Here is a 14390-nt window from a genome sequence, read left to right as displayed (position 1 = left end):
AATTGCCATGGGACCACTACCTTTTCCATATTGACCCATTAACTGTTTAATCAAGAACCTGGAGCATTTCAGAATTATGTCTATTAAGTAAATCCTGCTCTGAATTGAAAGCTCTTTAAACCGCTGCTATGTTTAAACTTCTGACCTTGCCTGCTCTCCTTCATTAATCTTCCATCGACCAGGTAACACTGGAACAGCCACTTGTGATCAATAACTCGTCAGAAAAAGAACTCCTTTTGTATTCCTGCCCATTTCCCTGGGGCAAAAGGCAATGATCAGCACCCATGTAACAAACTATTGTCAATGAGATCCCATGTTAACTGCTGAATATCTGTGTTTGTAATGGATGTTACTTTTCTGGTGTCTGCTTGGAGCTAGTCTGTTTTGCTGACATGAACTGCAAAACAAAAGGGTTTACATATCTCACAATACTCTTCTGCTTTAGGAATGGTTCTTCCACATCTGAGGATCTCTTTTGGAAATTGGATGCACTACAGATGTTTGTTTACGATCTGCACTGGCCAGAACCTGAATTTTCCCAGCATTTGGACCAGAGACTTAAACTCATGGCCAGTGACATGATTGAGGCCTGTGTAAAGCGGTAAGTAGGGCTGTAACCTTGGGATAGGATTAACAGAATAGCTTAACACTTTACAGATTGTTCAATGAAGTGCTACATCATAGAATTAAGATTTTCTGAAGAGATTATGGTCTAGAAATTGGATCTTACCCAAGATGGGGTGCAATCCATGGGCAGTGCATGCTACATGTGGCTTAAAAAGCCGGCAGTAGGACTACAGCAAATTGGGCTGTTGGCCTCATTTGTATATAACAAGTGATCTGTGGGCCCCAGCTGTGGCCCTGGAGGCAGCTTGCTGGTCCCAGGGCAGTGGGGAAGAGTGGGATCGGCCAACTGGGATGCCAGTCAAGGGCCTAAGATGATTTTGGGGTGGTGGGAGCAATCGGGAAGTGGGTGTGCGAGTGTGGCTGGCAGCAGCCTCCAGAGATACATTCAGGTAAGTAAAGATGGTTTTGGTGGCTTTGAGCCTCCCTTTAAGGACTGCTGGTTTGGCTACTGTGTGCCTGAGAAAACCTCCCACAGTGCATGGCGCTGTCAGTCACAATTAAATTTCACAAAGGGGTCTCAAATGAGAATTAGGCCCCCAATTTGGATAAGCAGTAAGCCTAACACCCATTTCAGCAAGTGCCCTGGACGACTACAGGGTTTCTCTGAATCAATATTGGGTGCGGAATTCTTCTGGTGCAGACTGAGCATGCCCACACCAGACGCCATATTGGATTGTGCAGCGCCCTTTCACCTGGAACACTAGTGTTGTACAATTGAATTCCTAGGCCCATATATTTGATGTAAATCTTCATCGGGGAAGAACATAAGTAATTTATGTATATTTGGGTGATGGTTTGTTAAAGAAGAAACATTACCATTAGGTTTGAAGTATGTGTTTTTGCAGAAGTTTAAATCTATATGTCCATAACGCTCTTCAGCAATTGTCCGTAAAACATATAATTTTTGAATGTTTTTAAATTGAAGTTTAGACACTTTTTTCCCCATTCCTCTGGTCTCTCCAGACAACTAATTAGCTATGGTCAAGGGGATAAGTAAGATGACCTATTTCTCCGACTTTTACTCCTGGCAGTCTGAACTGACTCTCAGAACAGCACATATCCATGAATGCTGCACGTGATGATCAGTGGGGAAAAGCCACATCTTTATCAGGATTTCTTTTCAAAATTACATGGTGAATCAGAATTTAAAACCCCTTTGTTTTGTTTCCTCTTTTTCTGTTGATATTCACATTTTCTGTAAGCCCAGAATTCTAATGACATAGTCAGAAGAAACTTGCGGGGAAGTGTTCAGCCTGACAGTGATGAGAGTGCATTTAAGAGCAGCAGGTAGCCGTTTAATCCAGGGTACTGAAGCAGTCTTGTTATTTAAACTCTGTGCAGCAAGTTAGCTCTCTCTTACTATCAGACTGAATAATTCCTCTCAGTCAACTTTTCCAGTGATGTCATTTGTACTCCCTCTTCAGGCAAAAATAGAACCAAAGAGAAACAAGTCCTAGATACTTAATGGGCCTTGCTAATCATACTCCCTTCTCAAAGAATGATCAGTACTTGGTTTGCATTTTCTCTGAAAGATTTCCTCCATCTTTCTGATCTTTATGATTTAAAATTAAATGTTTCACAGACTTTTGTCAAAGAGTAATCCAAATTTATGAATGAAGCTTTTGCACAAATACGCACATTGAGGAGTATTCCACTCATGCTTTGAATTGCTTTGCGAACAAGTGTTTCAATACTGTGCTTGGACCTATATTCCAAATTAAGCTTTCAATATGAAAAGCTGCAGTTAAGTTGCATGGTGCAGTTTGAGAGGTCAAACCTGTGCAATTTGAGAGATCAAACCTACACAATTTCTTTTTTAAAACCGTTTTATAAAATGTTCGCAAGTCACATAAAAGGTTGATGAAGGTATTTGTTCAAAGATGATAATAGCCTGTAGAACTTTTGAAACCAAGAGGCAATTTTATTCCACATTTCTATTTTCCCCTTCTCTTATGAATGCAGCAATTCGCACTTTACACTATTTACACGAAGGATTCTTGGGTACCAGTCTCCCACTGGTATGTTGTTAATTAGCCACTCTTAGGGCTGGATATAATCGGCCCACCTGAGGCGGGGTCGAAGGCAGGGGGACCCATAGATTCGTGACGGGGAGGGGGCGGGGGGTGCCAGAGGGCCCGTCATCGCCCTGTTGCCAAGCAATTTTCCCAGGGGCGAGATAGGCCGACAAAAGCCTCCCTGCCCAGAGGCCAATTGAGGCCATTAAGTGGCTCATTAATGGCCTTTTTCCATTGCTGTTGGGATCTTACCAGCGGTGGGGGGGTGCCTCCGCCATGCAGGGAGGGCGCCTTGTTAAATGTGGTGCCCTCCCTGGGGCTTGGGGGGGAAGGTCCCTCCTTCATGGGCAATCTGTGGCCGACAGAGGACCCCTGCCAGGAACCACTTTACCCCCTGGGTCCCCCCTCCCTTCCCCTGGACTGCGTGACCCCAACCACTTACCTGAGTCCGGGGTTCCAGCGCTGGGCCTGGGACTGAGGCCTCTGCTATACCGGCAGTGGCCATTGCTTCCGGCAGCGATGGCTGGGAATCGCGAGAAAGCTGACCTTGCCTTTTTGGCCCGGTCAGGAGCCCTGCCTCCTCCACAAAATCCAGCCCTTAATGTGTGAGTGTAAACTGCAAGTGCTTGAAGGATGTTTTCTTCTGCAGGTGGAGGGGGGCTGAGGTTACATCACAGCTGTGCTTAATGCTGTCTGTACCTGGCATCCACATAAGTGTGCCTGCCTGTGCACACAATGTCCAGGAGGGGTCCCAGGAAGTGATCAGAAGCAGGACTTGTGGCTGGTTCCATTCCCCCTTTTCTCTTAGCAACTTAGAGACACTATGATCAACCATGGTGGCTAACAGCTACCCCAGCCTAAGTTAGCTTGCTTAACACACCAAGCGTTGCAGTGGGACCTTCATGGTTTCTATGGCCTGGGGGGGATTGATATTGTAAGATAAATCTTTGCAAAGCTACAGTTTAAAAAAAAAACTTTACGAAACCAAGCTATGCTTTATGAAGCAAGTTAAAAAGCTATTTTTCCCCCCTTAGATTTGGCAACAAAGGGGAAATGCTGTCTCCAGGGAATATAATCCTTTCAGTTGCAGTTCCGTAATAATCTTTAAAGAATAGCAATCACAGCTGTTGAGAGAGAGTGACAAGTTAATGAAAGCCTTAGCTTTCTGGGGCTGGGTTATGTGTGTATAAAAAGGTATTTGTTTCTGTTATACTGGTGCACTGAGCTCCGCTCAGCAAGTTTATCCAGTGAGTCGGCCAGGAAGATGTCAGGTTTGATCCCTGGTCTGTGAGCGACAAAGAGGAACCTAGAAAGAAGGATGTAACACAGGCTAAAAAAAAATTCATTACCACACAGTAAGAGGACAGCTAGGGAAACTGTGAAAACACTAAGATATAAATGGGTTTGAGACTAAGGATGAGCCAAAAATATTCTGAATGATTACTTCCTCCAAGCATTCCCATGAGGAGTCATGAGCAACGTTCCTCCCTGAAAAAGAGATAACCTGATCAAAATCACTAACTTTGATATAAGTGAGATGGAAGCAGTAAACAGGCTAAAAGGACCCCAGACTCAGTGATAGGTGGTGTTTATCCACGAGTAGAGAGACTAGGGAGGATCTTTGTGAGGCACTGATAATCATTATGAGAGAGTGATTGGGCACTGGTGGAGTGCCAGTGTATTGAAAACAGGCTAATGTGTTACTCACATTCAAAAAGAGGGACAATACAGACCCATTAGTCTTAATTTCATTCCATGAGAATAATGGAATTGTTCATCAAGAGTAAACTTGAGCATTATCTGTACAATCTGTAAATTGCAATCCGTATGGATCCATTAAATCCTTCTGCGCAATCTTCTCTAATTCTGGAAGGCTTACAATGTAGTTATCTTTTTTTTTGTTCTTGAGATGTGAGCATCGCTGGCAAGACCACCTTTAATTCCCATCCTTAAATTGCCCTTGAGAAGGCGGTGGTGAGCTGTCATCTTGAACCGCTGCAGTCCACGTGGTGTAGGTACACCAACGGTGCTTTTTTCTGCAGCGGTTCGGTACAAGTTGAGTGGCTTGCCGTGCTATTTCAGGGGCAGTTAAGAGTCAACCACATTGCTGTGCATCTAGAGTCATCTGTAGGCCAGACCAGGTATGGGTGGCAGATTTCCTCCTCTGAAGAACTTTAGTAAACCTGATGGCTTTTACAACTATGGGTGGCACAGTGGTGCAGTGGTTAGCACTGCAGCCTCACAGCTCCAGCGACCCGGGTTCAATTCTGGGTACTGCCTGTGTGGAGTTTGCAAGTTCTCCCTGTGTCTGCGTGGGTTTCCTCCGGGTGCTCTGGTTTCCTCCCACATGCCAAAGACTTGCAGGTTGATAGGTAAATTGGCCATTAGTAATTGCCCCAAGTATAGGTAGGTGGTAGGGAAATGTAGGGACAGGTGGGTATGTGGTAGGAATATGGAATTAGTGCAGGATTAGTATAAATGGGTGGTTGATGGTCGGCACAGACTCGGTGGGCCGAAGGGCCTGTTTCAGTGCTGTATCTCTAAACTAAACTAAACTAAACAATCCGGTGATTTCATGATCATTATTAATGGGACTTGCTTTAATTCCAGATTTTATTAATTAATTGAATTTAAATTCCCCCAGTTGTCGTGGTAGGATTTGAATTTGTGTTTCTGGAGCATTAGTCCAGGCCTCTGAATTACTAGTCCAGTAATATTATCATTGTTATACTGTTCCCCCATAACTAAATAACTAAGGATGAAATTGAAAGTACTGGATTCTTAATGTGCTCAAAGCTCAACCTGACCAAGTAATGCAATGCAGCAAAGCCAGTAGAATGTTGAACTTCTTAGCCAAACCAGTAGACTGCAGGTCAAAAGAAGTCATGATGAAGCTGTACATGCAGGCTCTATCTGGTCAGATAGCACCTTGAATGCTGCATTTAGCTCCGGCTGCCAAGAAACAAGGGAGACATTTAATCACTGGAGGCAGGGCAGAGAAATGTCACATGGTTAATCCCTAATGTCAAAAACCCGAGTTAGGAGAAATGTGAGCTTTTGATCCTGGAGAGGAGGCATCTGGGGAGTGATCTCAAGGAGGTATATAAGGCAGTTGAAAAGATAAAAGTGGAATGTTAGTTTAACTAAGTTAAATAATGACTGTAGGACAAGGGGACATTGATTCAAGCTAGTAAACAGTAAATGTAGGACTGATCTAAGGACTACCTTCTTTACACAGAGTGATCATTGTATGAAATAGACTTCCAGGAAGAGTAGTGGAGGCAATAACTCTGGAATCTTTTAAGAAATGGTAAAATGTGAGGATCTTTCTGTGTAACTTAATTAAGATGGACTGAATGGCCTTCCACATCAATGTCTATATTGTGATTTTGTGATGGGATTGGTCTCTGTTATAATGCCCTGCAGCCAAATATCCTGTCAAAGTTCACAGATGAGTAATGGTTCCATAGGCAAGGAACTGGAGGGCCTCCATTGATTGTGGAATTGTACCCTTGTAAGCATTCAGTGCATTTGGGAAAGAAGCAAATTAGAAAGAAAAGATATAGTAGTGCAATGGTGTGTGTTAGAAAACAGTATATTTTTCTGAGTGTGAACCTCTCTTAGGGTCTCTATACAGTAAGCAGCATTCCTAGAAGCAGGCTGACCATCTGTTCTTCACCTTTACTACTGCTGCAGTGGAAGTGGCCACCATGGGGTGTTAAACAGCAACCTGTAGTTTCCTCTCTGCATTCAAACCTGATTGAAGACAGTTGGGTCTAATTGAGGGAACCCTTTTGAGACACTAACAAGTGGCAGAGTGTCAACCAATCTCCTATTCAGCATGCCAGCAGTAATACCTCTCTGTTGCCAACTGAGCCTAGGCAGCAGTTTTGACAGCCATAAAGGCACCAGAGAAACAAAATAATTAAAACAAAATTACCAGAAATTAAATGAGTTTCAATAATGGAGCCCACCCGTATTGTTTGTATCTTACGAAGAATTCAAAACAACAGGCAAATTAACAGACTCGGACTGCAGTCTCATCCTTCCGATCAGCCTGCCTGTCTCGAGTTTGCTGTGATGGCATTACTTTAATGACCCATGGAAGTGTGGGTGGGTGGGGTTTGGGATAGTTATTAATTCCAAGTGTCTGTATCCCCACAGTTTTTTTCTCTCACACTGTTCAAGCTAAATATCAATACAATGGAGAATTTTAATGGGCATTTTGTACACAGAAATATAAATGATCACAAGTAGTCTTCCAATCATCAATTTGGCTGGGATTGCACAGCCTTGTCATTGTTCTGGAGTCATGCCTTTTTCAAGGAAGGATTTAGTGGTAACTTTTAAACCCTTCATATCTACTTAGAATTTTTCTCCAGAGATAAAATTCTGTTGACATCCTTGCTGTTTAAAGGGTTCCCTTTTGATCACTAGCACTTGTTCCATCGTATTGCAGAGGAGCGCACACACATACACACACACGTGTAACAGCATTAAAAAGTAATGTTTAATGTGAGTGAAGTCATTTATTTCCATTTTAAACATTGCCTGAAGTGTTTAAGTTCTTTATTGATCATACAAAAGGAATTCGCTCATCTAGAATTGATTTTATCAAGAATATTTTATATTGGAGTAGTTGCAAGTATTTTTAATCATGAAAGATGTTTGATCTTGAGAAGAACTTAGGCAAGTAGTTTAGCGTATTGGAGTAACAATGTACAATGACTTGACTTCACATTACTGGGTTGCTTAACTCAGCTGGATCACAGTGGGTGGTGCAAAGTGTGTGGGGCAATAGAGAGTACGAGCAAATCAAAAGGCAAGTGATTTGTTCACTATTCTCATACACCTCCCAGAGGTAATTCACAGCGCCATTGGTGGAGGTCTAGAAATAGGCTGCCATGCAATTGGCTGTAGCTGGCACATGGGGGCAGTAAACTAGGACATTAACCCACCAACATTAAAAAATATAGATTTGACTTTATTAGAATTGATTGTAACTAGGTTCCCCTGTATTCATTAGCTTTCATATCCCCTGATCTTTGACGTATTGGCTTAGCAACTATTTAGAGTATCAGCCATCACTGAATGACTGTGCTCTTTTTGTTTATATTAAACAGAACAAGAGTTGCATTTGAAGTCAAGTTACAAAAAATGAGCAGGTCAACAGATTTACGTGTTCCTTCTTCTGTCTGTACAATGATCAATGTGCTTGTGGACGCCAAGAAACAATCGACAAAACTGTGCATTTTAGAAGGTGCACAAGAGGTAGGCATCAATTTTCATTTATTGTATCACTTCAGTTTGTGTTTTCCACTGTATTTGTTTTGAGTGTTTTCCAGTTTTTACAAATAGCTGTTTTTATTTGGACTTAATTCAACAAATACTTTGCTAATTGGATTATTTCAAAGCATTGCATTTACATCTTTGGGCATCTTGAAGCAAGAGGTCCAACCTAGTAGCCAACTCTCCCTCCATAATGGCCCCAATTACTTACCTCTTGGGAATGAATAACAGCTCATGATATGGGGTTGTTTCCTTGTGATACCCTTTCCAGGAGCAATACCAGTCTGGGTTCATTATTTAAAATGAAACCAGGACCGTATCCTTTGGTCTGCTTTAAAGGCAAACAATATGTAGGAAGCTGACCTCCGTGTGATCCCAGAGAAGAAAACATTCTGCATGCAGCAAAAGAAAAGTCATGGATTATTGGCATTGCATAGTCAGAAAAGGTTGTTCTTTACAATGAAGTTAAATAAAAAATATGAAATGCTGTATAATTCCACCTTTAGTGAAAACCATGTACTATTTTCAGGGAACAAATTGAAATGAAGGAAGAATTAGAAAACTTAAATTATATTATTTAATGTATTGTCTCGCCATTGGCATTCTATTCACAAAGTGACTGTGGTTTCAAATGTATTTAAATTACTATTTAATAGTCATGAATTAGCTGAACACATATTGGGAAATGTTCTGCAGTATTTACTCAATGGCCTGTTATGTTTGAATGTTTTCCCCCATTATTACAACAAACTTTAGTAATCAATCGATTAAGATCAGCTTTTAATTTTCTGGCAACAATTGAGCGTAAAAGGGCTGCATTAGGTCCTGATCACCCCACACCATGATTTCCTGTTCTCACCCATGCTGTATGAATAGGCATCAAGTAGGCATCTTGAAGCAAGAGGTCCAACCTAGTAGCCAACTCTCCCCCCCCCCCCCCACAGGAAGAGAAGGCAGGAGGGACAGTCACTCTGGGCTTCTATGGCACATGTTCGAATGGCTCATTTCAGAACAGCATTGGTGGAGGGCTGGATAAAGGCATTCCCTATTGTTTGAGATTGTGTAAGATCCAGGGAAATTAGAGAAAGAAAATTGCTTTTTTCCCATAGAACATAGTTTATGGTCATGTTATTTTCCAAATCAGGTTTACGTTTTTGAAAAAAGCACTATTTTCCACTCATTGGATGGAATCTTACCTCCTTTGAAAATATTCTTCCAATGGGGACAAAGGCAAGTCCCATCCCCAATGGTCGATGAGTCCCACCCGCCTGTGAGATCCTCCCAGAGGCTGCAAATTAAGAGGCCACCTCCAATTAAGGACGGCAGGCAGGTCCCTGAGGCTGCAGACTCGGTCAGAGGGCCTGCAGCTTTGGAAGGCTGGCAGCTCCACCAGGAGAGGTGGGCAGTGCTCAGGCAGCAAGGAGAGCGCAAGGTCACCTCAAAATAGAGATGCCCTCGGAGATATGCATCAAAATCAGAACTGATGAGGGCCGAGATCGGTAGGCTCCTTGGCGTGGAGGGGAAACCCCTCTGGTGGATTCGTTTGTGATGCAGGTGTGACTTTTCCTGCACGTGGCCCCGTCATTGAGGCATGTACGTTCTGACTCCAATGGCCACCTAGCCTGTTGCTCGGAGGCTGCCTCCACTGATCTGTTGGCCCCTTGTGGGAGGCCACTCCAACTTCAGGAAGGTCCTGGAGCAGTCCTCCCTGTCCCCCTATTTATCCTCAAAATTGGTAATTATTGACTACCTCTGGCTGACAGGTGGGTAGCCACTTACATTGCTCACCCACCTCCAGCAAGATCTCCGGAGGCAGGAATGCACCAGGCTGCCAACCCAAAGTTGACCTTTCCTATTTCCATCCCGGTCCTGGCTCCTTAGGTCTCATAAGTTTCCATCCATTATCTTTTGTGTTCTTGGGACATGAAAATATAGAGAAACAATTGTTTGATTCCACAGCATATGGGGTCAAACACTCTTTGTTTCCCTTGCTTATATCCCTACTTGGTTGGACTGAATGTACTTTATCCAGTTTTCTCATTTAGTTGACTTTTAACGTCATCATTTAAGATTAATTTATTTTATTTTAAAGATATACCCACCTGATTTGCGGATTCACCTGAATTTTGGCTTAATGTTCATCATTGTCCTTTTGCTTCTTCCTGTGTTCTGCCTTGTTTTCTTCATTTATGTTCCCCATCTCCGCTTCCAGTTTAGTCAGCAGTGGGTAAGTGTTGGCTTTGATTAATTTATATGCTATCTTGTATTAAACTGTATTTTTAACAAAGAAGAGAGGCCCAGTATGGCATCTAAACGTGAGTGAGAATTTCAGCTTTGAATGGCCAACGCAAATGTTGGGGTTTCTGATGGGATGATTCGGAAAATGGCGTACATCAAGAAATCGCAGACGACCTAACTTTCCCTGAAACCAAACACAAAGCTATTGCCAAAACTGAGGCCGACGCACTTGAAGTCTAAGCACTTGTGAAGTTTGAGCCTGATTTATTTATTTTTAAGAGTGTGTACTGTTACTCAAAAGGTGCAAAAAGAATAACAATAGAAATTAAACAAGATTCAACAATGTTTTTTTTTCATATTTCATGACGCATGAGCAAAAGAAATTGTTTCCTTTATCCAGCTCCTGTAAGAATTTATACTGAAAATAATTGGTGACTTTACATTACTGCCCTATGTACACAATAACTGTGTGTATCTGTGTTGTTCAGAAGTCTCACTTGTCGCAGCCCTGCTCTCTGCCCTGCCCCATCATCAAGAGGTCTCCATTCTTTCCTTTCTCTGCAAGGAATTCTCAGTATGATCTCATCATTGTGGACTTTGCACTTTTATTTCTTCGACCTGCTCTGCAGAACTTGTCACAGAACAAATTAAAACTATTATAAGCATTTAAAAAATTTTGGTTTAATAATTGTGTAACTGCATTTAGAATTTGGAAATGCCAAAACATATAGTTTTAGATTTCTTTCAATCTAGAGCCTTTCTTTTTCACTCAGTGTTCATATCAAGCACTCCAAGGTCAGGTACATCATAAGGGAAGGTAGCAATTGAAGCTTCCTGTACCCCATTCAACATGATAGGCTGAATTTTGTGAGCCCTCTGGCGTTGGGAGTCGTAGAGGGGGGGGATCCAGAAAATTCTTCTGAGAGAGGTCCACCACGACCTCCGATGCCAAGAAGGCCCCGCCGTATTTTACTAGCAGCGGCGAGGCCTCGGTGTGGCTTCCCTGCCACTTGGCGGCGGGGCCTTCATCTTCATATGCAAATGAGATTAAAGTGAAAGAATAATTACCTACCTGATAGCAAAGGCCGTCCCACGCCAATATTCCAGCCACAGGCCGGAATTTCCTCACCTTCGGAACCCCTGGTGGGCGGGGGAAGAAGTGAAAATTTCAGGGTGGGAGGTGGAGGTAAAGAGGGGAGAACTACTGTAATTAGTGGTAGGGATGGTGGGGAAGGGGTTGAGGGTCAAAGGTGCTGAAGGTGGGGGGGTGAAAGGTCACTATATTTAAAAAGTGGTTTTCGGGGCGAATGGCTCATTTTATTTATGGTGAACTCAATGGGGTGTTGTGACAGGGGATTCACAGTTTAAATAAAATTTTATGTACAATTTTTTCCTGCAGGACCTTTAAAAATTTTAATTAAACTGCAGGGCGCGAAGCCCTTTAAAAATGGCACCATTGCTGGCGCGGTGTGCCAGACGCCATTGCTGGGGACGGAGCAGCCGTCCCCGATGACGTAGAGGGGGCAGCTGCTCCGCCTCCTACATTTAAATGAGCCTCAGTGCGAAATTTCGCACGTGCTCAGTGACGGCGCGTCCGCGCCTTAAGACTGCCAATTTCAAAGTGCACCACCGTAATTTGCGGCGCGCTTATAAAATTCAGCCCGATATCTTAATCTCAAACTCAGAACAATCTTATAATGTACCTATATGAATATTCCCACTTATGCACAGTCTCTATGGCCTCTCTAAGTAATGCAGGTGATTATCTGTGAACTCTCACCCACTTGATACTGCCTTGAGACTTCCACAGCTCATTTAGGAGGAGCCTTACAGCAAACAAGAAAGAGTAGATGGTCATCCCATCAGTTTGGGTTGGATTTAAATCTTAGTCTTAGTGGAAAAAGGACTGTTTGGCTTCCCTAGTTGTTCCCTCTGCTGTTCTAAAGGTGCTGATTCATGTCTGGTCTGTGCTGAGTTAACTTCTGTCAATTGTGATTAAAGTAGGGCTCAACAATTGACCTCAGATCCTGAGATTTGGGGGACAGGGAAATCAGACAGTGTGCCTACTGCTGATGATAGAAACATAGAAAAATAGGAGCAGGAGTAGGCCGTTCGGCCCTTCGAGCCTGCACCACCATTCAATATGATCATTGCTGATCATCCAAACTCAGTACCCTGTTCACGCTTTCTACCTGTATCCCTTGATCCCTTTAGCCCTAAGAACTATATCTAACTGATATATTGACACCTTAAGAAGAAAGTATGTGTCTGCGTGTGTAGATATATGAATACATTGGATCAGGATGGTTTATGAATGCTCGTAACTTTTTTTTGTTCATGGGATATGGGCATCACTGGCAAGTCCAGCATTTGTTACCCAGTCCATGTGGTGTAGGTACACCCACACTGCTATTAAGGAGAGTATTCCAGGACTTTGACCCAGTGACGATGAAGGAAAGAGAATATGTTTCCAAATCAGGATGCTGTGTGACCTGGAGGGGAACGTGGAGGTGATGAACCTTGCAAGTCATTTGACCATAAGGGGTATCCCAATCAAGTCCAATCCTGTCATAATCCGATGCCCACATACTCATGCTTTCCAGCAAGGTTAGTGGGTAACAATAGAGACCAGGGACATTAGTTGATTTCCCACTCCCTAATCCAACTTTCACTTTGAGTTTGCATTTGCACAGATTAGAGCTCAAGCCAAGGACCTTCTGGCCTGTGTGGCTTATTCCCACACCAGCTGATGCACACACCAGCGAGCAATTGGGAATCACTTTATTCTTCTGATATGTTATGGAAAAAATATGCAAATCAGTAAAGCTCACAGATATTGTTAATAAATGTGGAATGGAGACTTCACATATTTATAAATGAAAATTTACTTTTAGAGGAGGGATGTGCAGGTGAAATTTAGCACAAGAATGTTTACATTTTAACCTGTATGAATTCAATACTAATATGCAATTTATTGTGTTATTTCACTTTGTTTTTAAGAATAGCTATAAATGTTGGCTTCATTGTGAGTTCTAATCTTATGTGAAGTTCTGTGGTTAAACTCAAATTAAGTAATCCATTACTGTGTTATCATAATTTGATTGCCCTGCAGGAAGGAGAAGCAATAGGCTGCTCCTTTAATAGTGCTGATAAGTAGCAGTGTTTCAGTTTGGATTTGTCCGTAAGGCAACAGTATGTGCTTAAAAACACTGGGCACAGGTCTGTGCAGTTGGAGTGTAAAGTACAACAAAGGACAACAATGTGCATCTGTATTATGCTCCCTGTGTAAAAGAAGCATCTCTGAGCGCTCAACAAGGCAGAAAGATGAACACAAGACATGAAAAGGAGGAATTAATGAGGGAAAAATCAAAGGCACAAACTAAGTGAAAGGTTTTCAGGAGACTTTTGAAGGCAGGTGATAGCAAGGCAAAGTGGTTTAGGGAGAGAATTCCAAAGTGCAGAGATGCAATGTCCAAATGATCAGGCTTGGATTCTACAGCACCAAGAGTGGGGAAGAAGCAGTTATTTAGAGACAACTATTGATTAGCTTGCCAGTTTTTATAAAGGGCAATGATTTTGCCCGAAGATGTTTAGGACCACTATAATTAAGGAATGGAGGAAAAGTTAAATGGCAACTAAGACTTTTAGTTTTTTTAATGTACACACCTGACAACCATATTTAAGGCCCATATTCTAATGTCCTTCATTTTTGACAAGTTAGTTATTTATAGATGACAGTGGAGACTACAAAGACAGTAATGTTGCTGCCTTAATGAAAGACGGAGCCTTTTATATTATTTATTAATCATAATAATTTAAAGCCTACTGCTTCACAAAGTAAAAGGAAGAACCCAGTTCTTGGAGAATACTTTATTCAGCTGTGTATCACCTGTTAATTTGGTACTAACCTTTCTGCTTTGTTGACAGAAAAAAATTTAATTTCATCTTAAGTTAAATTTATTGTCAGCAAGAATTCTGTGAACCTAAGTGAACTGCAGCTTGCTGTGTGAATGCATAGTCCCTTGTATAGCTAACAATCAGGGTCTTTTTTTTTCACAGAACAGCTTAAATGACTTAAGAATGAGAGTTGTCAGACATAAAATGTTGCATTAATTGAATCTTCTCCTAGCCTTTCACTTACCCAACTGGATGGGTCTTTAGAAAAAGCACATGGCTGTCCTAATTGCAATGAAGCCGACAAAAAAGTATCCTTCACATTCC

The 14390-nt window shown here is 42.2% G+C and overlaps 1 protein-coding gene across 2 annotated transcripts in view; it reads left to right on the top strand.

The window, feature by feature from the left end:
- The window catches only part of LOC137379688 (calcium-dependent secretion activator 2-like), a 796052-nt gene that overhangs the window by 686010 nt on the left and 95652 nt on the right, over window positions 1-14390 (top strand). The window contains exons 20-22 of one of the 2 annotated variants that reach the window (XM_068050894.1): window positions 446-601; window positions 7766-7913; window positions 10144-10158. In XM_068050894.1, the coding sequence (XP_067906995.1) occupies window positions 446-601; window positions 7766-7913; window positions 10144-10158 (319 nt within the window). The remainder of the gene's footprint in view (window positions 1-445; window positions 602-7765; window positions 7914-10143; window positions 10159-14390) is intronic. The other variant, XM_068050896.1, reaches the window with a different exon arrangement.

Source organism: Heterodontus francisci, chromosome 18 (genome assembly GCF_036365525.1).
Source record: "Heterodontus francisci isolate sHetFra1 chromosome 18, sHetFra1.hap1, whole genome shotgun sequence".
NCBI lineage: Eukaryota > Metazoa > Chordata > Chondrichthyes > Heterodontiformes > Heterodontidae > Heterodontus > Heterodontus francisci.
This window is presented reverse-complemented; position numbering and strand designations above follow the sequence as displayed.